The following is a 26,309-nucleotide window of genomic DNA, read 5'->3' on the forward strand; positions in this document are numbered from 1 at the left end:
AAATATAAGTTTTATTCAGCAACAGCCAAGATACTATCCAAGTAGCTGACATAATTCAATTCTAGAATTAAATTTATGATTTCATCTAATTAGTAGAAGAAAAATACAGCAGTAAGATATGGCATCATTACAACAGAACTCTCTTCTTATGACTGGAAAAATGAGAAGCTATTCAATAAACAATACTCTTTAATTCACAGTTTCCCTATTTAAATAATGACTTAATCATGTGATAAATTATAAATAATGAAATATTTTCCAAGAAATGACTGGGAGTAACAGGACAAATGAAACACATCCTGGACCAAGGAGTGGCAAACACTAGAGCATCTGAAATAGTAACAGGCTGGAACAGCCGTTCCTGAAAACAGGAATGAAGGAGAACATCATTAAACAGTAAATAGGTGACCTGTCATCTGGACTAAGACACATTTATTTACACACATAGCTCCTAACACAAGTCTTAAACTTCCATTTGCTAATGTCTCCTTCTTCTATCAATCACATATGCAAAAGTAGCACTCCTAGTTTTATTTAACACAGTGTAATCTTTAGAGATACATTATTTATGTAGTTGCACGGATATACACAGCATTCTTTTAAAAGATGTAGCAAAAAAAAGTCTTTGCCCCAGTTGACTCTTTTTTTAATGAGCGCTAAAGGGAAAATATAAAGAACTTTTAGACGTGGTTAGATCTTTAGGACATGAGAAATTTTAACAATTCACAGGAAAAGAGAATGTTGAACTCAAATCATTCTGCTTTCATCTAAACAAAATGCATTTGGTTTCCCTGAGTCTAAAAGAACATGGCTGCAAATAGCCCTATGCAGTGGTGGAGCCACAAATGCCAGAGCAGCTACCAATAACTCAGAAAAAAAAAGAAGAAAAAAAAAAGTTAGTTTTAAAAAGAGTTTACAGGAGAGGAAAAACTGGTTCCTGTTCCCATTAAACAGAAAGAGAGAAAAAAATGCAGCTGATGTAATGAATAAGTAAATTTCTCAATACATTGCCACCTTAGGTTCTCAGTTTCATGAAGTAGCTCCAGAAACAGTTCCAGACAAAGCCAAAACTGATACCTATACTGTTCTGTTTATAGAAATTATCTAAATACTTTCTATTATACTTTTCTAACTTAAGCACAGCTAAGAGCTTTCCGGACTTAAATGTAACTCTGAGGCTGACTGTTACGGGTTTTTTATTATTTGCATATATATATATATATATATATATGCAATATATAAAACTGCATTTTAAACACAAACTATGGACAAGACAAAGGTGCCAATTTGGAAGACTTACTGCAGGAAAAAAAGACTGAGCTTCCATACTGGCCCACAGCAAAGGACCCCAAACTGTATCCTCTTCACAAGGAACTGCAGCAACTGCCTTGGAGTATTTACAAAGGCTTTGCTAATCATAAACACGAGCAATTTCCCACAGAGAAAATTAACACGTGGGGGGACTCACTTTACAATGCTCTCTGGCTGTGCATCTCATCCCCTACTAGTCTGAATCTATTCTAGGACTAACAGGCAGTAGTAACAATCAGAAGCTATAACCAACACAGACAAACAGCCAATGCATTGTTCCTAATTATTTTGGCATTATACATTTTGATAAAATTGGAATGGGGGCTGGGGGAAAGGTTGGGTGGTTTTACTTTGCTCCAGGTCAGAAACTTGTCACTGTACTACTGGGAGGACTGGCCAAGCTTGCCTACAAGACTAGTTGAGAAAAAGCAGCCTATAATGTTTTTTGTTTTTTTGTTTTGTGCTGGCACTACCTTAAAGATTGTTACTTGCCCACGCCTGCTGCCATACACTTCACCCAGCTCTTTATCTGTGTCTTACAAAACCACTGTATCTACTGTCCTAACTTACGTTAAAGGAAGTTCCACTTGTTTCCTCTCATGCAGGCATCATAAAGCAGACAGGAAAAAACCCCCTGATTTTTCTGTTTGCAAAGGCAGATACTTTGCAACATTTCCAAAAATGCTCAGAAAGCATAGGATGGGAAGAAAAGGCTCAGGACAGCATAATCAGAAGGATGTATGAAAATTCACAATTAACAGTCACACATCCTCATTCCACAAAGCTGCTTAAAGTAGATCTTCCTCCTCCTCCATGAGGAAGGCATTATGCCACACGGATCTAAATCCCAGCACTGTGCCCATTTATTCCTTGCAGAGTTAAGCCAAAATAGCAAAGATGTGAATGCTCCTAAGAGACAATTTGACCTCTTCCTCCTGACAACACCTAGTACTGCCCAGCAATGCAGTCCCAACTTCCCCTAGAAGGAATGTTTCATGGTCACAAACCAACTCGGTGACACAGATTAAACTGAGGTCTCATTTAAATTTCTTTGATTTAAAGCCAACAGAATCTTCAAAACATGTAAACTCCTATTTTATTACATCAATTACAATATTTTGCCACCCACACATATACTTAAAAGTGATGTGGAAGCTTGTCAGAACTAGTCAGCCCAGAGAGACTGGAATGAAGGAAAACAAAAGGAAACACACACATACACACAGAGGAATCCAGATTTCTCCAGACAAAGGAGAGGGAAATAGGTAGCTTTTCACCTATCAATTAAGTCTTCCAGGGTCTTAGAAAGTCAAGACATACAATCCTCCACTAGCCTCAGAAAAGGCCTTGAGGTAGTGATGACATTTCACAAAATCTCATTAAATCTTGCAAGAATACAGACTGTCATTGCATTTAACATGCATTACAGCCATGCAATTCAAATTCCTTAGGGATGTCTTCTTAAATACAATCCAGGAAATTATTTCAGACAGTGTTTGTCACACGAGCTTGGAATGACCTCATCCCAATTAACTATTTGTAAAGGAGGCCTGCTGTTCAAACAGCGTTAATGCTTCTGCCAAATTCCAAGCTTTGCAACACCTGGGGTTGCTGGGTTTCCAGGGTGTCAGCATTAGGGACTGCCCTCAGCAACCACACCCAGCTCAGGGTCAGTGCTAAAATGCAGATCTGGCCAGTGCCATCTGCAAGAAATACACATTCTTCCTGCATTAGACATAAGACAATTGTTCAATTAAACTAATGATTATTACAGACAAAAACATTTAAGTGCCCAAGGAAGGTTTTAAATAGCTTTGCTAAACCTACAATCTTTACACAGCCTTTAGACAGAAATCAGTGGGAGTTGGTGGAGTAAAATATGGCAAATTATGAGTGTTTTTCTTTATAAATACGCAGTTTAAACCTCAGCATGCTCAAGATGCTGCCCCATACCTCATTCCATTCTGATCACTCAAAAAAATCAAGTGAGCCTTAGCTAATAGGACACATTCACACTATAAATTGCCCTTGAAAGACATTAAAATCAGTCTCCAGGGTGGTGAATGTTTCTCCCCACCATTCTGTTCTCCTGATCTAAGTTTCTAAAGCCTTGATTCACACAGTCAATTAAATGACTACCCTTTTACCAATTCAAAATAAATTAAAAAAACAAACCCAGAAATAGCCAAAGATGGTAGTTTCAAATCACTTGGTTCCATCACCAAAGCTGCCTTGCTTTACCGCTGCTTAGTACCAATCACTCTTATGTGGAGGTACTGAATGTGGAGGGTACTGCTCACTATAAAAGACAAAACAAAAGGAACACTGTAAGCATTTCTTGTTGCTCTAAACAAACAAGAAATTCCACCAAAAAGGATAATTCACAGCTAACCCATGGACGTATCACATTTTGAACTGGAAATGTAGACACAATAAAAAGGATGCTTAGATGTATACGTGTTTTGATCAGTACATTCAGAAAGAGCCAGTTATTAAAGATGCTCACACAGCATTTTTTAAGCTTCTGTTTTTATAGGTAATAAAGCTGATAAAGATTTTTATGGATTAAAGTTTGGATCCATAAACCAACAAGAATCATGAAGCAGCATAAAGATAACATCCTGACACGATGGATACTTTCAAGGATCCTATGGATCACCTTCCTTTAGATTTCTATGAGCATGTCAGGGATGTAGTGGATACAGAACAGTGACAACACTTGCCTAGACCTGGATGAAGTTTTTCAAAAGAAGCAATGCAAGAAACGACTGCAAAAAGGGTACAAAATCTGCTCCAATTAAATTGCTGAAGACTGAAAAACTATGAGGAACTTCAGAGGGTTGCAAACACAGCAAAATAGATGACAATATAACAATCAGTGAAATTCAGCTTAGTAAATGCGTGGCAGGAAAGCAAATTTTAGTCAGCCATCATGCAGTGTTACATCAGCCACATCAAGTGCAGAAGGAGAACTCAGCATAAACAGCTCAACACATGTTACAACATGTTACATGTTACATGTTACAACACCTTCTGTTTCTAACCACTAATGATGTTAGACTGCAGAGCAGATAGGAGGGGACTAATACAAAGACTATTTATCATTAACAGGAACTCTCAGAGTGACATTAAATCTTGCCTACCAGGACACACTGAGTTGTGAAAATCATCAGCTACAAGTTGATGCCTCACTTGCTGGGGTGAAGCTCATGCACGTTCTTCTGAGGCATGTGGCATTGTGTACTGTTAAAGATCAGATTAGGCTGGATGAACCAACCTCCATTCTGATCCAGTCTAGCAAGTTGTACATGCTTATGCATTTGTTGCATTTTAGAGACAGGTATAATGTCATGGACATGGTTAATTGGGAGTGAATGTTAATTCTTACCAAATCCTTACAATGAAGAAGGGAATTTACTTGATTGGTTTTGTAGATCTTGTGCACATGAGGTTACAGATGCTAACATTGATGTAAACAATATTGCAGCTTCAGGTTCGGAGGTTAAAATCAGCATAAGCAGGATGCTGGTCTATTACAACTGTAGTTTTACAAACAATGGTACATATCAGAAGCATGATTAACGTGTGTTAAATGCATGAACACAGCTACCAACTGCACAGGACAATGGACTAGAATATATATTATAATAAAGGACAGCTTGAGCTCACATGCTTCAATGTATTGAATAAAAGGAAGCCTGAAAAATAAACCTGGTATCAAACTGACTTTGTGACTAGAATGATCAGCCAGAAGGACTTACAGGAGAGGTCAATTTTGCAGGGAAAAAACAAACCCAGTCGTTCCAGAAGAATGTCATAATGAATGCTGTTCCTGGAGTTCCAGCAAAGGTAACCTGTTCCCATTGGAAGACTCCTTTTGGAGCCAGAAACACGTAAATCATAACTATGTGGAAAGCATACAAAGAACCACCTTTAAAACAAATCTGCAAGACAAAGTAAGTCAAAAGCTTACTGAGTTTCCCCTTTACAGTCAGACTAAAAAAAAACCAAACAATTTTTCTCAAGTGTCTGATCTGGAGGATCTTAGGGCAACACCTTTTGAGGGCCCATATGGTAGAGCTACCTATCGTTGTATCTGAAAAGTTGTCCATTTGCCCCCTTCCTGACACAGCTCATACCATCATCCACAGACAGTGCTGTCCTGAAGCTAGGTAGCCAGGAAGAGAGGAAAACCTTTGTGCACAACTCCAAACACAGTTCTGCCAAGGGCACAGAAGAAATACTACTCCAAAACGTTAGTGTAACTAACAGAGTGCCTGCATAGGCATGCGAGTTGCTGCCTGCATACAGCAAATAGTTGAACCAATCCAAACAACTTTTTGACAGTGCAGTTACAATTGCAATATACGGAGATGGCTGCACCGTTTTAGTACCCTCAGTAATGAAGACAGTGTTTTCAGTTTGCCTTCACCAAACATAAGTGCTGGATCAGACATGAACGGCATTTAAACTAACAGACGAAACAAACGACAACTGAAAGGAAACCAACATATGAGAAAATCATATTCCAGAAGGAAAGGTGATTCACAAGTAGGAAACGTCAGCACTTCTACTGAATGTTTTGACCTCTGTAGTGGCCAATTCCTGTTTCTTTCTCTCAGATTTTGGATGGAAAACCTCAGGTATCGAATTTAAGACTGCAGATTCTCACCAGGTGGAATGCCAGAACAAGCACTTGAGCACTGCATGCGGAAGTCTCCTCTGCGTATTAACCTTTTCAATGGGCTTTTTTAGCCCATTTCAGTGTAATGACAGATGTGAAGGGACAGTAAGTAGTTCTCTGTTCAGTTTACAGAGTGCATCCTACGCAGCAAATATTACTTGCAGTTACCAACTTGACCAAGAGATGGTACTATGCATATACACAGTCATCACAAGGCAGCAGTGATGGGATAAATACCTGCTTGCATCTCTGATATAGATGTTCATAAACATGTATACTGCAAAAACACTGATCATGCAAAGAAAGTCACAATCAATTGGCTTACAATTTGCATACACTTGAAGAGCACAAATCAGCCATATACTGCATTTAGCCCTTTATATAAAAACAAGTTCAAGACACATACTAAAATCACACATAATTGACACTGAAAAATGTATGCTGACAATAAACTCATAGGATTTTCTGGAAGATCTCCCCAGTGTGCTTATATTTAGTTTTTCCCAATTTCTGCAAATCTGGTGACATCCATGTTTCCTAATAAAAGTCAAAGCTGTCAAAGCTTACATAAGGCAGCGACATGCCCTTGCCACAAGGGAGGCTGATGATGCCCTGGGGCGCGTTAGGCAAAGCATTGCCAGCAGGCTGAGGGAGGTGATCCTTCCCTTTTCTTCAGCACCGGTGAGGCCAGACATGCGAGTCCTGTGTCCAGTGCCAGACCCATCAGCGCAAGAGAGACATGGACATACTGGAGAGAGCCCAGCAAAGGGCCACAAAGATTGCGGAGGGGCTGCAGCACCTCACATATGGGGAAAGGCTGACAGAGCTGGGACTGTTCAGCCAGGAGAAGAGAAGGCTCGGGGCGAACTTGTCAATGTCTATAAATTCCTGAAGGAAGGGTGAAAAGAGGAGGGAGCCAGGCTTTTTCCCAGCGGTGCCCACTGACAGGACCAGAGGCAATGGGCACAAACTGTAACACAGGAGGTTGGTTCCCTCTGAACATCAGGAAACACTTTTTCACTGTGCGGGTGACCGGGCGCTGGCACAGGTTGCCCAGAGCGGTTGCGGAGCCTCCACCCTTGGAGATACTCAAAAGCTGTCTGGACACTCTGGGCAACCAGCTCTAGGTGGCCCTGCTTGAGCAGGGAGTCAGACAAGATGCCCTCCAGAGCTCCCTTCCCACCTCAGCCATTCTGCAATTCTGTGAAAATTAATCTATACAATTAAGGGTATGTAGTAAATGACTAAAACTAAGAGAGTTTGTATTTAGCTTAAATTATGCATATAAACAAGCAACTGTAAAGTTTAATATGCGAATACTAAGAAAAACCACCAAGCTCACTGGACAACATTGTGCAGCAGCTATCTAGTATAAATCCAAATCTCATTCTGGAATGGCTACAACTACTTCAGAATGTGTCACTGCTTATGTAAGATATGGGTCCCTTTTCCTACAGTATATGTGCCTACACTTGCTATTTTATGGCCTAGTCATTCAATATCTTCAGATTCCTCTACAATATGTCCAAACCTGCCTCCCTCATCTTTACTACTCAGAATAACTGGGCAAGCTTTGCCATCTCGTGCCTTTTCATCAGCTTCTCAAATTATTCATGAGTATGGAAGACCATAGATTTCTGCAAAAATACTGGTGACTCGCTCCACAGTGAAAATTGTTTATTTCTGCTGTCTTACCTCCTGTCTTTTGACCAATTATTCATCAATGCAGTGACCTTCCTTTTAGATCATGGCAACTTTAAGAATGTATGTAGTCCAAGTCTCCAGTGTGATATTTTTAAATAGTATGCACTATGCTACAGAAATTCTACTTTTTTTAGTTGTTGCTTTTAACAAATCTCCTCATTTTGAAGTGGTTTCACTTTTTTTAATTAGGCACAAGGGCAATGGATGTATTGACGGGGATTTTTTTACTCCTTGAAGGGTTCAGGTTCTATGTAGCTTAGGGTCAATGTTCAGGAGCAACTCAACACTTAACATTTGCAGTGCATTCTGTGCATTGTGTTTAGAGCCAAGTTAAGAGTTGCATTTCCTGCTGTGGGGTCCCCAATGCACAGGTTTTTAAAGAAATTGTCATCAGCTGTCTTTAAAGGCTTCATATCACACTGTGGAATGTAACTTTATCTGTAGGTAGGAAAAGTCACCCCTTTCTGTGGGTGTCTCTAATTTGGTCTGACAGATAAGCAACGTCTGCAAAGCAGGCCAGCAAGATAAGCTGAAAGGGAGGTGGCAACATCACATCCCACCCTGTATAAAGAAATGGAGCAAACAACTTTGCAAGTGGATAATTTTTAAAGAAAGCTGAAGGAAGGATCCATAGCCCACCAGTGCAAGCAGAAACCAAAGACTTTCACGGTACACAGAACTAGACATGAAACAAGGTAAGCAAAAATCACTTTGATTAGCCTCGAGCATTGCTGGTTGTATGTCAGGAAAAACAACTGTCCTTGCTCCAAGACAGTGTTCACAAGGCTTGTAGAAAAGGTGAGCTTCTTACAGGGCAGGAGCCAAGGAAGTGCTCTAAAGGCTAAGGGAGTTCAATTCACATGGAGGACTGCAGAGAAAGGGACGGCAAACAAAAGTTGGTATTGCCCAAGAGGAATTTGAGAGAAGCAGTAAGAGGCAGCTAACGCAGACATGTGAGATTTTGGAAGCAAGGGCAAGAGAGTTATCCTTAACATAGGGGATGGGGGGCAGCACGTGGAGTTAGGTAAGCCAGACCACAAAACTGAGGCAGAGAGATGACTGGTTTAGGCACTTGAGCAAGGTGAGGTTCCAGGTTCCAAGCAACCTTGCAGAAAGTGACAATAAGATCCAAGAACGTCATATGAAGGAGAGGAGAGGAGAGCCTGACCGTGTATGACTTACCAGTCTACAAGATAGCCAGAACAGACATTTTCAGAGAAGAACATATAGAAAGTCAGAGCTGGCTCTGTAAAGTTTAAACTGGTGCAGGGCTATGAACTAGCACAGCTGTAAAGGGATCTGAAAGCCAGGCCAGAATCAGTGACCGTAAGCAACACATGACAAAATTCATACAGGGAAAAAAGAAAACAAAGTTGCACAATCCAGTTGGACTTCCACAGTAAACACAGAAGGGCCAACAGCAATGAAAGAATCAATGCAGAGGACAAGGCAAGTTAGACATAGGGAGAGAGGTGACCAAGGAAAACTGTAAAGAGTAGTAGTTGTGGCTTTAGCACAGCAGCAATGGCTTTAGATAACAGGGGAATGCTCTGTGGATTAGTATTTTTTTCTGGAACAAAGGGAGGAGCCTGAGTCAGCAAGGGGAGACAGGTGACAGGATGTGTCATGTAGGGGGCACCAGCCACAACCCACAAGTTCAAGGACCTTAGTGATGACTTGGGAGCTGAAGAGGTAAGTGAGGTCAGGATGATCCCAAAGCTGAGAAAAACCATGGTGTTACCTGCTTGTCAGCAAGAAGTCTGGAAAGATTAAGAACACCACCAAAACCAGAAGAACAGTGCAAGTATATGATCACACTACAGTTATTAAGCACCAAACTGGGTGCTTGAAATCGTGGCAATTTTCCCTTCCGGTGCTTGACAGAAGCACGTATGATGTGTATGATGCATGTGTAGGAGACAGGAGGAGAAGGAGCTCCTCTATCTCCTGCAGCTCTGGCTGTCAGATTGCCAACTAATATGGTGCAAAGAAGGAAAACTGGTGTTTGATCTGCTGTGATCCAGCATAGTTCCAGGACTATACCGCCACACTGCATTTGAACCAGCAGTGAAGTTTACACCAGCTGCTGGTTGTTGGTGCTTATCAGACATACATAGTGCAGGAACTGCTGGAAGAACTTGCACCCACATTGCAAGTGGGGTGTAACAGCTTGTCCCCTGTGCACAATTTCAACCATGTATCCACATGGAGAGATGCTGCTTTGAGTGCCATCGGTGCCCTTGAGTACACAGACTAAGACTTCAACTGAAGTCACAGTGCACAACATCTGTATCATTTGAATGCTCAGGTCTGTGACATGTCCTTCACTGGGCAGGAAGGAACTTTTGCACAATCAGTTGGTTCACTTAATGATACTAAGGTATAAGCAAAGGCAGCTCAATAAGCCACTTGACACAAGAACAGCCAAGCTCAGAGTGAAGGCCCTTACAGTTACTGGGCAGAGAGTCTCAAAGGCAGGGGGGGCTGACTGAGCGCAGGAGCACACCATCAGCTGTATGTGTATCTCGGGATGTGGCACAGCCCCAGACTGTGGGCAGCTCACAGCCCCAGACTCATTCTGTATCTTGTCACACTACAGGTCTGCGCATCAGAAAATGTGATTTCAAGATCACAATGAACAACAATAACCACCACACAGAAGAAATCAGCACTGAAAGGCTTATGGTGAGGCGAGGGCAGCCATTCACTATCACTGTGGTCTTCTCAGCTCCAATATTCAAATACCTGCAGCTACTGAAGAAGACCTTCCTCACAGTACAGACAGGTAACGTCATCACCATACCTATCAGAGCTCTGGTCCTCCACCCACCTGAAGAACAGAGCTGGTGGCAAAAGCCATCTCTAGAGCTGGACAGAGGTGCCCACACTTAAAAGCGAGGCCAGTGAAGCAGGGTTGAGTCTCCTGCTGCTGGGACTTGCAGCATCAAAGCTAGATCTCTTTCCAGAATAGAGACCGCAGCACAGTAACCAGTGCAGGTTCACTATTCTATGATTTGAAAGTAGTCACGGGGTCTCTGCTCTCTCCTGGTTTTTGGTTTAGGAATATTCAAACTTAGCTAGCCTGTTACAGATATTATCTGTTACAGTGTTTTCTAGTGAGAGAATGACAGCAGCATTCAGCCCCAGCTGGTTCTACCATAATCCAAGCACTTGGCTGTGACTTGTTACAATACACTGAATGCCAGGAGCAGCAGGTCCGCACCATTCTGGCTGTTCCTGCTTTCTACAAATCTATGAAATACATAGTTTCAAACATGGAGGCCTAAGTGCAGCACTAACCTTAGGAAGATTCACTAGGCACTAAGCTGCTAAAGGGTTAAGACTCTCTCACAAGAAAGGAGAGCTATGGCTCCGCATATAGACAAGGTCCCTGCAATCTGCATGGGGTGAGGATGCATGTCTGAAATAGCCACAATCAGATCTGTTTGGCTGCAGTATCACATCCTTCCAAAGCAGATGGAATCCAGACTAAGTTTGACATCTCCGTCCTGCTTAAAGACCAGAAGCAGTGGAGCGCAGCACTGGAAGAACAAGACCCATTCTTCTGGACCATCTCTGTGAACAGCCCTGTCAATGCTCCCATTGGCCAGTACACACTGCTTTTACGTGCCTCCAAGTCTTCCCATCTCCTGGGCAACTTCACTCTTCTCTTTAATCCCTGGTGCCGAGGTATGTGGCCAGACACAGAAAGGCAGGCTGGGAACAGTCACTTCACAAAAACAGCTTCTGAGCTCTGGCATTCTGCCCCCATGGAGGCTGAGGCTGACTAACCTAGTGCTCCCTGCCAATCCTGCCCTGCTCCTCATAGCACTTTAGGAAGGAGTTAGGGGCTAATAAAAAGCTCAAAGCCACCCACCTCAGCACTTCTGCCCTGTTCCTGGAGTACTCTGTCAGAGCCCTGTCCTCCTGCTAAGGGAAAAAACGTTTAATAAAGTATTTCCTGTAACAAAGATTTTAAGATGAGTCAACATTATAATTCATCTGATTAAGGCCACTTTATCTTCCTTAGGAATAAAGAAGTCAACAGCCAGGAGAGTAAAGGAGCTAGCTAGTGCAATAGCCTAGATCTGGAGGAACTTTTTGCACAAGGAAACAGATGGCAATAAAATTCTTCCTTCCCATCTGATTCAGAATCTGTAGAATTTTTCAGGGCAGAATGCCAGGGACTGCCAAAGTCCCTGAACTGCAGTGGATTCTGCTAATGTAAGAGAGATGCAAGGGCATCTGAGACCAGGAATGCTTTCCTCCTGATGTTTTTTTCCTCTAATACAGATGATGAGGTGTTCTTGCCTAACGAGGCACAGCGGCAGGAGTACATTTTAAACCAAGAGGGTCTCATCTACGGGGGGACTGAAAATGCAGTCCTAGCGCAACCCTGGGATTTCAGTCAGGTAAGCAAGAGGTCCAATATGTCTGTGATCTCTTACAGCCACCAGCAGAGGAAGGGTGCATGCTTCCTCTGTTTACAGGATGCTCCGCATTTTCATGCTGTGGCTTTGATGAAATACCTTGCTCTCTGCGCTCACTGTCTTTGTCCAAGACCGTGCAGGAGAACAGGGACCTGTGTATGAAGTCCCATAACACAGTATATGCAATTTTAGCTACTTTCTCAAGCTGTCCTCTATGAAGAAATGCATTATCTATATCTGGGTTTTGTGCACCTTCCTTTCATCAACACATACAAAAGTATTTAACAGAGCTTAGTAATATGTCTTTATTTTACAGGTACAGAAAGGACAAGTAGATCTTCCCATTTGCCCAAGGCCATCTGACACAGCCAGTGATTAGAACAGGATTTTATTCTACTTTAGTGCCACCAGGTCACAAAAGTACCTCTGTACCAACCTAAAGTGCTCCAGAAAACTATCAATTGCCCTCAGTCAGGGGATGTAGTTACCATGCTAATGTACTTCCCACATTGCTTCACTAAAGCTGTAGGTCTGCCTTTGGTACATTGTGCTCCCCCCTCCAAATCTCTGCCTGGAGCTCTCCTCCACAGCCCACTTTTATAAGACTATCAGCAGAAAGGGAGAAAAAGAATCTGCATAGTTACAAACCCTTGAAAGGACTCCAGAGAACAAATGTTCATGCCAGATTTCCTGAAATGATATGTTCTTGTTTCAATTTCAGGAGGATATTGTTGACATCTGCTTCACACTGCTGGATGTAGGTGAACGCCATCAACAAGACAAGAATCGCACCCAGCGCAAGAACCCTATTTACATCTGCCGCATAGTTGCTGCCATGGTAAGGAAAGCAGACAGCCTGACCCTTGTAGAAAAGACACAAACACAGAGCAAAGGCTAGCATCTTCTCAAACGCTGCTTTTGGCAACCTGCTGACCAAAGAGGAAGCCTCCCAGAGCTGTTCCAAACAACACCTCCCGCCCATGTCCAGCCCTTCCCGATATTCCTGAAGCAGACAAGTAGTGCTGGAGGAGTTTCTTAGCAGCGGCAGTACACATAGTGAATAAATCTCAGGGGAGACTGTTGCACCTGTTCTGCTCAGCTATCACCTTCATGCTTTGCGCAAAAAATCCTTTTGGTTTCATCTGCCTTGAAAGTAGTTTCATCAAGCAGGATGAGGTTTACCTACCAAAGAGAGGCAATTCCTTAATCAATCTTTCCCTCTTCCCTGCAGATGAACTGCGATGAGTTTAGAGGAATCCTGGCAGAATGTGGGACCAGGCAATACTATGATGGGACACCACCTTCCAAGTGGCTAGGAAGCAGTCCCATCCTCCGGCAGTGGGCTGCATCACAATGCAAGCCTGTCCGCTATGGGCAGTGCTGGGTGTTTGCTGCAGTCATGTGTTCAGGTACAGTGGTGGTTCAAAGACTTCTGTGTTGAGCAAAACCTCATTTGGTCTGCAGAACCTCTAGTATATGCCTGAATTCCTGAATTAACACAGATCCCAGTTGTTGCAGCACAATCAAACTAGTAGACTGCAACAAGGCTTTACTGTTGGTCAGATTCTACTGTCTGTGCTGTATCTCCTTCCTCCAGAGGTCAGACCACACCACTCCTCCTCCATCTGTCCCCAGGGCTATTTAACCACTTAGTGGAACGAGCTACACCTGCACATCATCCATGTCCATCAACCCACTGCCTCTGAGGCAAGGCCACAGCTGCATGTTATCAATGCTAATCAACCCTCTGCCTTCACTCCTCTACACCCAGTAACATAACCTTTAACGTTTAGTTGAGAGGCAGATCCTCAGCTTCCTCATCAATGCTCAGCATCACTAGCTTAAGAGATAAAAGAGTATCAGTTCACACCATTCACTGAACACACCTATGAGCTTATTTCCTGAGGGGGCAATGCCCATTGCTAAGCCCAAGCAGCAGGCCCGGTGCCATTTCTAATAGACTTAGCACCACAAAAGTCTCTACATCTATCAGCAGAGGCACCCTTAGGGCATGATGCACAACTGATTCACAACTCTTTCTCCTGTACAGTTCTGAGGTGCCTGGGAATTCCTACCAGGGTGGTCACAGGCTTTACGTGGGCTCACAACACTAGCAGCTGCCTAAGTGTGGATGAGTATTATGATGAAGATGGGACACTGCTTACACAAGACAAAAGCACCCGGGTCTGGTAAGAAAACATTGACAGGGCCCAAACAAGAATTTGAGACAATACCTAGATCTAGGAAGTGGTAAAGGGGGGGAAATGAAAGAGGTAAACAGCTGCAGGGAGGTGGATAGGAGACAGCTCAGCAGAGATCCTGTATGCATGACCTGTTCTTGAGAAATTGTCACAACCCAAACTGAAGGGTGCCCTATTCCTAGGGCCCATAAAGGAAGAATGATAGCCCAGTCCAGCTGGAGAAACTCCACTTGTGTCAAAAAACATGGTCTCTTCTCTCCTCAACATGCATTGAGCCCTTTCAAAGGAGCATCAATTGGCTGTGGTTTGGCTAAAGCTTTACTGTACCTCAGGGCTCCATCCCTTAGCATAAGCGCGTGATGTTGTCTTTTGCAGGACCTTTCACGTTTGGAACGAATGCTGGATGGCTCGAGCAGACTTGCTACCAAAGTACAGTGGGTGGCAGGCACTGGATGCCACCTGCCAGGAAAAAACCAGAAGTAAAATATCAAAGATGGGCTTGGCCGGTGGGGGGTGGGGGTGGGAGAGTGGGGGGTGTGTGTGGAGTAGAGCAGGGAGCAAATATTTCAATATTTCTCCCTTTCCCAACTTCCAGCAGAAGGATAGAAAAAGACAAGGACTCACCCTGTTGACTTTAAGCACTAAACCATCATTCATCTGTTTGGTTTGTGCAGCTTGTGTAGCTCTAGGAGCTCTATCACAGCACTGCTTCCTAACGTCCTCCTGAACTATACACTTCACCACTCCCAGTATAGGTCTGAACTAGGCATGGGTCTAGTTGATAAAGCATCTGAATCTTAACTGAGCAACATGGTCTCTTCAGGTCTGTCCTTCTGTGGGCCAGCCCCTGTTCAAGCCATCAAGGAAGGGGACATAGAAGTGGATTATGATGTCTGCTACTTCTTTGCTGCCATCAATGCCAAGTGCCAGGTCTGGATACAAACAGCAGATGGCCTCAAGCCAGTTCTCGGTAGCACAAAATACACTGGCAACAACATCAGCACCAAGAGTGTGGGCAGTGAACGCTGTGAGGATATCACACACAACTACAAGTATCCTGAAGGTATGGGATAGGCAAGTAGCTGAGCACAGTCTCTGCCAGTGTTGTAAGTGAGGCGTAAAGGACTAGAGAGCAGAGCCATACCAGAGCATTAGGGTCATCCACTACTCACTACTTCCCCTTCCTGAATGGCACAAGAACACCCTACTCTTGCTATCTACAGAGTCAAAGCACAGGTCATGCCCTATATTTGATCCTGCTTAATTACATCAACCAGATCTCTAGAAGACCAGGCCTTTCTTCAGCTGGCACTTTCCTGTCTGGAAACCCTTCTTTCCCGATTTCTGTCACTTGTACACTCTCTACATTTACCTCTCATTACTCTTGTAATATATATAGATGTATTTCAGACTCCAGCTTCCGGGACTGTTGTGCTCCCAGAAATTATCTAAATCCCTTCCTCAAAAAGCAGCTCCCCCTTCAGAATCTGTTACTGAATGCTGTTTCCCTGATCCAACCCTACCATCTTATCTTAGCCTATAGCGTGTTGTCTCCTTGGCTGCAGTCCCTCACAAGAGAAGATCGTACTGTGCCCTACCTACAGCTATAGTTTGAGGCAACTGCCTCTTCTACTCTGACAGATGTTACCACCAAGATGCTTTAAAAACTATGACAAATCTTTCCAAGTAGAATTTTTCAGGTACATCAAATGAATGTCCTGTCAGCTAAAATTCTCAAACTGTTCCAAGCAGAAGCACAACAGGATCTCTCTCTATGCTCTTAGAAACAGTTATCTACAGTACTACCAGGATAATTCAACGCCATCCTTCTGCATTTACTCCTTCACACTAGCAAACAGGAAAGAGTATTACAAATATATGCTCCTTTTTTTTGTGACAGGTTCTCTTCAGGAACGAAAAGTACTAGACAAAGTCTACAGAAAGACAACCAGCAGCAAAACAGAGTTTAGCACCATCCCTACTGCCCTTGAAAAGCCAATTAACCTTTTCATGCACCTCCAGTCAAAGAGTCCTCTGCTACTGGGACAAGATATTCCACTTTCTATTGAAGTGTTTAACCACAGCGGTGGAGAAAAGGCTATTCACCTGGTAGTTGGGGCCCAGTCTCTGCATTATGATGGTGTGCCCACTACCCAACTTTGGAAGGAAGAGTTTCATTTTATCCTCAAAAGCAATGAAGGTAAGGACTCTGCTGGGTGTGTGGCTAGGAAGCTGCATCTCGTTCTCTCACTTCAGGAAAAACATACTTAGCCATAAGTTTATGAAGGGTTGGCTGAAGAGCTGATTGTAGGTGATTGAAACAAAACACTTCTGCAATATCACCTTAAGAGATTCTGAATCTGCAAACTCAGCTGGGATCACTTAAGTCTTTAAATGCTGCAGCTTTTAGTACAACGTTAGGCACTAAATACTCCTAGATGCCGTGCAGGCTAAGACTAGACTGTACTTACCTGCATTGTCATCTGTATTTCACCACTCTGTATTCCAGCTAACAACCTGCAGGTCTTTGTGCCTTATTCACGGTACAGAAAAGGGTCAGGAGAGAGTCATCTGCTTAGGCTGACTGCCATGCTGAGAGAAGAGGACTCCATCTACATACACTTCGCACAGGAAGAGATCAGCATTTGTGAACCCCTTCTCACTATTGAGGTTAGATCAGTCTATCATTCGTTACTGCAGTAGCGAGAAAACAGCTTTTGTAATCATAAACAGCAAAAAAAATGCGCTGGGTTGAGTGGCTCTCCTCGTGCTGTCTTCTTTCAAAGCACTAAGACATCAGTTTGGGAAAGGTGAGTTGCGCCACACTCTTGTATACAGTACTCCCACTTCTATCTTGCCTGTGTGTGAGCATAAGGAAATCCTGATGGCTCCTAACTCACCAGTCACGAAGTCAGATGCTGCAGAAGGAAACTACAGCAGAAGACTGTAGTTGAGAGAAAGTAAGCTGGATTTTGCCTCTTCTGGCAACTGGCAGCTCAGGTTCAGACCTCTGGCACCAAAAAAACATTTATGTCCCTTTAATTGTAGAAGAATCTCTTTCCTTATCTCAGTTTCAGCTCATTTCCTTCTTTCAACAGTTTCCAGAAAACATGGTACAATATCAGCCAAGCACAGCAAAGATCAGCCTCTGGAACCCCCTCACCGAACCCCTGGAGAAATGTACGATAGTGGTTGCAGGGCGAGGGCTCATTTACAGACAAAGAGAGTACAGGTAAGTGCAAATCTAGGAACAGTAAATGGAAAAGAGAGACACGATACAAGCTAAAGAAACCCTTACACAGGAAAAGCTGTCCCCCAAAATAAGCAGGCAACAACGTGGCAGGAAGAGACTGCTACAGCATGACAGCCCCAGGCATCCCGTCCTTTATTAGGTAACACAGAAGATTTTCACACTGAAATGGAAAAAAAGCCAGATGAAAGAACTTTCAACAGAAGCATAATATGTAAGTTGAAGCTAGTATAACATTTGTGAAAGCTTCAACCCCAAAGGCCTAGACAGCAAAAGGAAAGCCCCTTGCCAACAAAAAGGGTAACAAAAAAAGTACCACAAGATTTAAGCAGAAATACACATTAAATAAGACAACAGTTACAGGTCAGCAAAATGAGCTATGTAATTTAGAAAATATTTGCTGTTGAGAAATCAATTGCTTTTTGGCTAGCCACTTCAACACCCATAAGTGGAGTAAAACTATACTGTTTGTGACACATCTTTCCACCCATTAACCACTGTCAGCAATAAAGACAGTCCCTGGGCACGATTTTAAGAGTATCTTCTGCTTCTCTGCTGAAGAACCAGGCAAACCTGACATAGCCAAAAGTCCTCCAATAATGCACACCCTCCTTCACAGGAAAAAAAACCCCACATTTCTCTCAAGAAGCTGTGTTAGGACAAAGTAACCTTAAATGGGGACTTCAACTCTCCTGTCCTACCTCCCTCCCAAACTACTGTCAGATCACAACTCCGTTGTGGTAGTTTATACAACTGCTAGCTGTCTTCTATTTTTTTTCCCTTTCCTTTTTTGGCACCACACTCCTGTTTAGCAAATGCACTTCCTGGGCCCTGGGAACTACAAATACCAACAGATGCGCTTCCTGTATAATCCCTTCTTGCCTTTCAGGTTGGGCTCTGTTCAACCTAAAAGCAGTCAAGAACTACAAATCCCATTCACCCCCATCCAAGCAGGGCCCAGAAGACTCACTGCACATCTTACCTGCCTTCAACTCCAGAACATGAAGAGCTACAAAACTATCAACATCGCAGCTGCCTGATGCCCAACATGGAACAGGTCCTGCTGTCCTGTTTACAAAAAAGTGGTCATGATCTGTGCCCTGATCTTAGGCAAGCATTGATGTTAACAGTTTCATTAAAGTAATATTTAAAGCCATGTCTGAATAGTAATTTGTACAAACTCAACTCTCCCATCTGCCACTATGCCCACTCTCCACTTTTGTACATTGAACTTCACTGTGACAAAGATGGCCTAAATCTTCAAGATGCTGCATTTCTCACCAGGCATATGTGCTGAACCCAGCGCTGCTCAGTCATTTTTCCCCACCTGTGGCGAAAAAAAGATATCCTAGAACTTTAAAGTCATGATGTATCTCAAAGAAAGCATCTCACAAAGTATCTCAAAAAAATATGGAGTGAACGAGTGGCTGTGTGGGGCTTAGTCACCAGCAAGGGTCAAACCACAGCACATGTCACATTTCCCTGGAGATATACTCTTATACCCCTACAGATCCTTGACAATAATAGTTTCTACTGCTTTCTGAGGAAACAGGAAAGAGAAAGGTACTTCACTCTTCTCTAAGGTTAAACAGGAAATAGCAGCCATGCTGCATATTCTTTAAAGCTTCATCAGGCTGCTTGCAAAAGCAGCAAGGCCCTTTCCTTCCCTACATATCCATTGCCACCTGAAAACAGATAAAACCATTCATGCAAATCTAGCAATATTTTATTGTTCTTTGAACCCCGTAGTAGTTGTAATGTGTGAACCACGGGGCCCATTCACAGCATTAAGATGCAGCACTGCACCATCCCAGCAATCCAAGCAAAATGACACCTTTTGCAATGGCAAAGGGAAACTTCCTGGGAAACTTTCACCAAGTAGCAGTAAAGTTCTCTCCTAAAAATACTGTTCTCATCATTCTCTCAGTAGCTGGAGAACAGCGAGATTCACTGGAAAAGCATATGCCAGAGCCAGCCGCAGCAACACATGTAGACATGGAAGAGCTAAAGTTGACCCTGTGTGAAGTTCTTGATTTTGTTCATGTTGTGATCTACTGCACCAGTCAGAAACTGCACCCAGCCTTCCTCTGATGGTGGACATACATGGCTTGTCCTGCAAGAGTGGAGGGAATTTATTAGGAAAGCCTCCTAGGGGGTCTGGATGCATAGATATAAGACAACACATAGGTATTGTGAAGTACTGAACTACCATTAAAACAGGACTGCTACAGCCCCAGAGTGCTTTGAGCAAGGCAGAACTCACATCCATGTCTCTAGTCCCAAACCTTAACACGTGTTTGTCTTCAGTGGGAATCACTTTCATCCCTACCATCCTTTTCTTATTCCCATCCATTTGTGACTGGATAACATCTTAATGATTCCAAAATGCCAGCATTTACTCTCCAGAAATGAGTCATCTTTGACAGAAGGCAGAAAGATATCAGCCTGCATAGCAGGGAACGCACACTAATAAAACTGTAACTCATACTCACTTTGTAATCTCTAAGACTTTCTTTAATACAGAGGCCAACTTAGCAGCCTAGAAAGAAACAAAAGGGAAATAAAGTAAGCCAAGCATGAAAAAAACAGGGCTCAGCAGTACTGTAAAAGAAAGGGAAGCGCAGGAATGCCCAACACAGCCAAGAATCAGTAAAACTGCCACAGACCCTGATGCAGAAGGAAGCTATCTATCACTGCCATGCTGGCTGGGAGTGTCTCCCACCCTACTGCTGGCTGGGACAAGTGAAAATAATGGAAGGGTTGTTTTTTTAAAGCGTACATTAAAATGCTTTTTCCTTTAAAAAGATAAGCCTATTAGAAATTGGTAACTGGTATTGAGGCCTGAACTTACAAGTGACTGACTGTAATGTAATTTGATATTAAGCAATACTCTCCTTTTTACCCCCCAAAATCAGCCACCAGCCAAAGGCATGAAACCGGAATTAAGAATAAAAAATCTCAGATACAAGAAGACAGGTACTTGATTTATGATGCACGGAACCCCTGGAAGTCATCTAGTACAACCTCCTGCTCAAAGCAAGGCCTACCTCAATGGTCAGTCTGATTGCTCAGAGCCTTACCCAGCCAACTTTTGAGTATTGCCAAAGACAGAGATTCCACTGTTTCTCTGAGCAGCTTATTTCAGGGTTTAACCACACTGTGAGAATTTTTATTATGTATTTTTAATTTAGATAACTTCATTTGAGCAAGTCTACATTACTCGAGGAAGAAAGTAGACATATAGTACACCAGCAGCCTTATACCTCACTTTTCTGAGGTACTGTCATTGAACACCTCTACGGATGATATTTCAGAGCCAACTCTGAACTCAAGTAGCCATGCTCTTCCCTGAAGAAGTAAAGATGAGGAATGCATTTCCACCTGAAGGAAGATAAGTGTGCAAGAACCAAAGGGAATCCTTCATCCCTAAGAACTCGTTACTGAGACAGTCACTAACACCCACCTCTCCCTGACAAGTCATATAATCACTCCAAGACTATTTCTTCCCTTCCTCTCTAGCCAAGGGAGTAGACCTACATGCAGGCTGCAGATACTTACATTGAGTCGCACAGCCAAGTGGTTCATAGGTGGATACATGCTCAGTGCCAGTTCGTCAACACTAGAACAGGAAAGAGGGGCTCAATGGAAGAAAGGTCCTGATAGCACCACTCATGGATCCTGGTCAAAGCCTACACCCACCCTAAATGTAAGTCAGGAACAGCAGTGCATGACAAGGAGACGTCGTCGGTCACACCCATAAAATGCTTCTCACTGCTTTCTCAGACATCTGTATACCACTCTCACCTTAAGAGACACAGCTGCAGCTCCACCCCTCTCCTAATGTGCACAGCTGTCAACAGCCTATGTCATAATAGTCTTCCCACCACACCTGCTTCCACCACCTGCTCACAGCTTCAATACCATAAAGGTTTTCCTAATCTGTTCTCTAGACCTCAAGAAAGACAGGGATTGCACTGGACAAAAAGGCGGCACAGGGAGAGACCTGCTTACCTTGGACTGATGTCATTAGCAATGTCTGCAAGATCATCCAGCTGAGCAATGTGCTCTGGAGAATCAGCTTTGCCATGAGCTTTCACTACACCCAAGACCTTCTTCAGGCAAGCTTTAGAAGCCTTCATTAAACCCATGCAGGAGCTAAGCAGCTTCCGGTCAGCTTCTGACCAATATGTATCTCTGTTGCCCCGAAAGCCCAGCTCTTCATCTTCCATAATGTCACTGTAGGGGTCTTGCCCTTCCACCAGAGCCTGAGAACACAGACGCACTGAAAACCCAGAGCCTAACATCAAATCCAGCAAGACCCAGGAGAAAGGGAAAACATATTCTAGAAACCATACAAACAATTAATAGAGGAACCTCTCTCCAACCAGCATCTCAGTTGCCAGATTCTGTTAATTCTGGCAGGACTGAATTAAGAAAAACTAATCCCCCACTCCAATTCAACAGAGCAAACAGCAAGAGCCTAGCAAATACTGCCATTCTTACATCAACCTAAACCTTCCCACTCTCCCACTCCCCTCTGCCCCCCACAATCCAGGCCATGACTTTAACAGAAATCTTACATAATGTAGACCAAACTTGAGTTTAAAAACTCATTAAGACCTGGGCATAATACAATAGCGTAATTCATATCAGAACAAATCTAAATCAAAGCCTGTATGTAAAACAATCCTTGTGTTCCATCAACTCAACCATCACTGCAGGTTCCTCAAAGTCTTAGGGGCTTCCTTACATGTTCCATCTCCTCCAGAGCATCTTTGACCACACCTAGACATGCAGCCAGAGCTGACACAACTGCTGCCTGGTTATCTGCAAAAGCAAAAAGGATGAAAATTGTGGCACTGCACTGATTCAAATCACCTTGCAACAACATTCACCTAGGCTTGTGATCATCAGATCTTGAGATTATAGAAACAAACTTTCTGCAGAACTCAGAGCTGCATTGTTGCCATGCAAAGAATCTGACCTGGCTTCCAAGCTTATACGTTTCAAAAACAGTCAGGTTTTGCAGAATGTGTGAGCCTTCAGTATACTAAGTACAATGCCCCTTGCAAGGGCTGTTGATACTCGAAGACACCACTTCCTAGTTCTGTTGTTCTGCATATACAATACTCACCTCGTGGCAGGTTGGACACTTGCTCACATGCCTCCCATACACCACCAGTTGATATAAGCTGTTCCTGAGACAAGCTGAAACAAAACAAAGCCCCCCCCAAAGCTAGACTCAACACCACTCTACTAGACTGTAGTTTTATTTTCTGCACCAAAGATGATGCACACTAGTAGAAGCTCTGCTGCAAAGATGTCACTAACCAACTTGTCACTAGTATCTCATGTCTGTGTAAAGCAAGAAGTGCCTGCTCCTACTGAGTTTAATTATCTCTTGGAACAAGAAGCAAGAGCCTCTTACAAAGGCCTCTCAGGATGCTTAGGTGTACTGCTTATCTTTCAGGATCTATGCAAATCAGAAGTCTGTATTAGAGACTGCTAACCTCTGCCTAAGGGCAGTGACATTTAATCCATAAAGAGAGGAAGAGGTCCACAGCAGTCCAGTAACTCCAAGGGCAAAAACTGCCAAACAGTGTAAATGCTATCCAGCACCTTCATGGGAATCCTGCTCCCAGCATCCTTCCTTGCCACAGACAGGATGAAAAATCTATTCTCCACGTAGGCAAATGTACTTCACTCAGTCACTGGGACAAGAGGGTACTGTAGAGAGGCCTTGAGCATATCCCACTCCTCTCCTAGGAGTTTAGTTGGCTCAGTTGAAGAGTTTAGTACGAGATCATCTCCTTTGATGACAGGAGGTATTGTGAAAAAAGCTAGAAGCGAGGGCTAGCCTTTCCTTACCCTAGGAGATGCTTTTACCCTGGGGTTCTGCCACTGGGCCCTGTTTGTGCTACATCACAGCTGTGTAGCAGTACTGTCTGACCCCAGTCTCACACATCCTTGATTCTGACATGGATCCTGACCCCCTGATTTGACCTTCCTGCCTGGACCTCAGACCCAACATGGACATGCTGGGCAATGACAGGATGGTGTCTGATGCTGGTTACTCTCTCTGAACCTGACCCTGATCCTGACTTGCTGGCCTGTCTTTACAGCTTGACCTCATCACTATGGGCTTGTGTGATGATCTGGACTCTCAACTGAGCCCCACTACCCTCACAAGCACTGCTCTGCTCACTCAGATACTAGGGGTCAGGGCCTTTGCTGATAAGGCCACTGTCTTTTCCTGCCTCATAACAATGCTCTGTTTCTGCCTCCCCCTCTTCCCTTACGAAGTAATCTGCAATTGCTGCTTCCTAAGAAGTGTAATTGTAACTTTTTGTTCCCTTTTTTTTTTTTCTTCAAAATTCCTACCTCTCCAATGGAGCACTGAGAATTGTTTCTGTGAGTTGGATCATTCCTTCCACTACTTCAGTGGTAGCATCTCGTACCATCTTCCGAAGAGTAGTACCTGGTTAAGATTGAGAAAGAGCAAAAAAGTTGCCACAAAGTCAGCACCGACAGAAAGCAACGGCAGACAAGGAACACGTGGACTACTCCATTTGCATGGATACACTATATTAATGAAGTTACAAGTATTTTGAAGGAAATAACATGTTTCCCAGTTCCAAAAGGACTTTGGACAAGGATTTCAATGCTTCATAAATATGAATGCTCAATCAACCACGCAACTTCCTACCTTATCACTCTCTCACAGATGGAAATCTGCAAGACTAGACAGACAAGTGGTTCACTCGCAAAGGTGTTTCAAGTCTACAGAACAGCTGATAATGGGACTACCTGGTCATGACACTACGATTACTTGCCTTCCTGCAGATGCCAGATCTCTTATTAGGCTCTAAAGTGCCATGTTTCTTTATATAGTGGCGAAAGAATGACCATGCTATATAGTTGTGACTGCCCTGCTGTCACTCTCTCACCTTGGCCCTTGGGGAGCCAGTAGTACACTGTGGCCACTGCAAGAATGGCATTTTGGACATCTTCGCTCAGCTTCCGGCAATCCTGAAAATGGAGAGACAAAAGGACTAAACATGAGTAGTGCATGGCTGTACTGCATTTAGAAAGTTTCACAAGCAATCACTTAGGTTCAGATTGCTTTGAGAAAAGGAAAGCATGGTAATGGCCATCTTGCTTGAGAAGGAAATACAGCACAAGAAGATACAGTAAGCAAGCTGTGTACATCATAAGCTGCCTCATAATTTGGTAACAAAACATGCCCTGGTGTTGTGGACATGCATCACAGTGGAAGAAGTAGCTTAAATCATTATTCTGAACTGGAGGTCTTTCTTTTGCTCCTCCAAACACAGGTACGATAAACCTCGCTCAATTACCAGCAAAAATATTGCATACTCTTTGTTAGATTTAAGGTCTGTATTGTCCAATATCCTGTCTCTACCAGCAACCAGCTGTAGATATTAAAGAAAAGTATGTAAGAATACTTCTGTTTGGTATGTCTCCCTGTTACAGAAATTAGTTCTCTGGGAAATTCTGGAATTGGATTAATACGCTCCACAGTGCACAGCCCACACCAACATTCCTTGTTTGCGCTGAACTAAATGACTTTGTTTTAGTCCAGTGAACTAAGAGACACCTGACACTTGTCACACACACTGCAATTTCAGGGACTGGGAAGGGACTTTCACTCACCTCTGCAGAAGTCGGTGGAGGCCTTGAGAATGCTAGACTCAGCTTTGTAGCCTCCTGTGATGTTACTTTGAATGTCTGACCTAAAAGCGATTCAACGGGAGCAAAAGAATAGAAAATAACGGGTAAAAAACAAAAGAACAGAACAGCTAGATGAGCAACATCTGCGATGCTGCTGTGCCCTACTGCTTGATTACCATTTCTTCCTCCTAAGCGATAAAGACATAAGGTAAATCTCACTACAGAGTAAGAAAACTTCCACAGAGCATCTGTGCCATGCATGTTGCATGTGTCTATGTCTTTTTTTCTGCTTTTTTTTTAACTTAGTGATACTTACAACCGTGTTTTGTGTCCTGGTCCACGACACCTTCACCAGGATGTGCTGTGAGGCTTTAGCAGAGGCCAAAGGCTTTGAAACCCCAGCTATGACAACTCTCCGTTACCGGCCGCTGCGTTGTCAACGCCCACGCCCCGGGCCGGAGGACAAGTGCCAAAGCCCTGGCCGGAGCGCTGCCGGGCGTTTCGCTCCCAAGTCGGAGCCCGGTCACGCACCGGCACAGCGGACACCCGCCTACAGGCCTAGCGGCTGCTCTGGCTCCTCTGGTTCGCCCCGCCGCCCCCGCCCGGCCCCCGCAGCACGGCCCCGCGCCGCCGCCCCCGCCCGGCCTCCCCGGCACGGCCCCGCGCCGTCGCCGCCGCCCCCGCCCAGCCTCCCCGGCACGGCCCCGCGCCGCCGCTCCCGCCCGGCCCCCCACCCCTACCTAGGGCGTCCCAGAAGCGCGGCAGCTCGAACGTCTCGCGGCCCTCGCTCGGCTCGCCCTCTGTAAAGGCAGAGAGAGGCCTCAGCCAGCGGGGAGGTGGCCCGGCCCGGCCCCGGCCCCGCCCCCGCCCGGCCCCGGTCCGCACCTCGGACCCGCGCTAACACGGCCCGCAGCGCGCCGCAGAGGTCCCGCAGCGGCTCCCGCACCTCCATGGCGGTTGGAGCTGCCACCGCCGCGCACCGCCCGACCGCGCGTCACATCCGCTTCCGGGTAACGGTCGGAGCGGCGCAGCCCCGC

At 44.1% G+C, this 26,309-nt stretch overlaps 2 protein-coding genes and 1 long non-coding RNA gene across 9 annotated transcripts; 1 reads left to right on the plus strand and 2 right to left on the minus strand.

Annotated features, from left to right (window-relative positions):
* Positions 1–171: 171 nt before the first annotated feature.
* On the minus strand, positions 172–14,763 carry LOC121094702. Of its 2 annotated transcripts, XR_005829927.1 has the most exons (3): positions 14,658–14,763; positions 5,073–5,255; positions 172–3,610 (listed from the first exon to the last, which is right to left on the minus strand). It is a non-coding gene; the product is annotated as an uncharacterized LOC121094702 (long non-coding RNA). The 2 variants fall into 2 exon arrangements; XR_005829928.1 differs by lacking the exon at positions 5,073–5,255 and having other exon boundaries at positions 14,658–14,740.
* EPB42 (erythrocyte membrane protein band 4.2) lies at positions 8,224–18,736 on the plus strand. 4 transcript variants are annotated; one of them, XM_040608661.1, is made up of 13 exons: positions 8,224–8,394; positions 10,299–10,484; positions 11,174–11,389; positions 11,993–12,111; positions 12,851–12,967; positions 13,361–13,538; positions 14,180–14,318; positions 14,706–14,809; positions 15,154–15,393; positions 16,231–16,530; positions 16,840–17,000; positions 17,429–17,562; positions 18,470–18,736. In XM_040608661.1, the coding sequence occupies exons 1-13, from the start codon at positions 8,385–8,387 to the stop codon at positions 18,618–18,620; spliced, it is 2,055 nt and encodes a 684-aa protein (XP_040464595.1). In that variant the 5' UTR covers positions 8,224–8,384; the 3' UTR covers positions 18,621–18,736. The 4 variants fall into 4 exon arrangements, with proteins under 4 accessions (XP_040464595.1, XP_040464597.1, XP_040464594.1 ...); XM_040608663.1 differs by having other exon boundaries at positions 11,219–11,389; XM_040608660.1 differs by having other exon boundaries at positions 8,225–8,394; positions 11,156–11,389.
* Positions 18,737–19,288: 552 nt separating this feature from the next.
* Positions 19,289–26,282, minus strand: CCNDBP1 (cyclin D1 binding protein 1). Of its 3 annotated transcripts, XM_040608665.1 has the most exons (11): positions 26,158–26,282; positions 26,013–26,072; positions 25,255–25,334; positions 24,528–24,609; positions 23,962–24,058; positions 22,715–22,788; positions 22,331–22,407; positions 21,592–21,845; positions 21,139–21,199; positions 20,073–20,119; positions 19,289–19,693 (listed from the first exon to the last, which is right to left on the minus strand). In XM_040608665.1, the coding sequence occupies exons 1-11, from the start codon at positions 26,222–26,224 to the stop codon at positions 19,585–19,587; spliced, it is 1,008 nt and encodes a 335-aa protein (XP_040464599.1). In that variant the 5' UTR covers positions 26,225–26,282; the 3' UTR covers positions 19,289–19,584. The 3 variants fall into 3 exon arrangements, with proteins under 3 accessions (XP_040464599.1, XP_040464598.1, XP_040464601.1); XM_040608664.1 differs by lacking the exon at positions 20,073–20,119; XM_040608667.1 differs by lacking the exons at positions 19,289–19,693; positions 20,073–20,119 and adding an exon at positions 20,137–20,961.
* Between the last annotated feature and the right edge of the window lie 27 nt (positions 26,283–26,309).

The sequence above is a fragment of the Falco naumanni genome, chromosome 10, assembly GCF_017639655.2.
Source record: "Falco naumanni isolate bFalNau1 chromosome 10, bFalNau1.pat, whole genome shotgun sequence".
NCBI lineage: Eukaryota > Metazoa > Chordata > Aves > Falconiformes > Falconidae > Falco > Falco naumanni.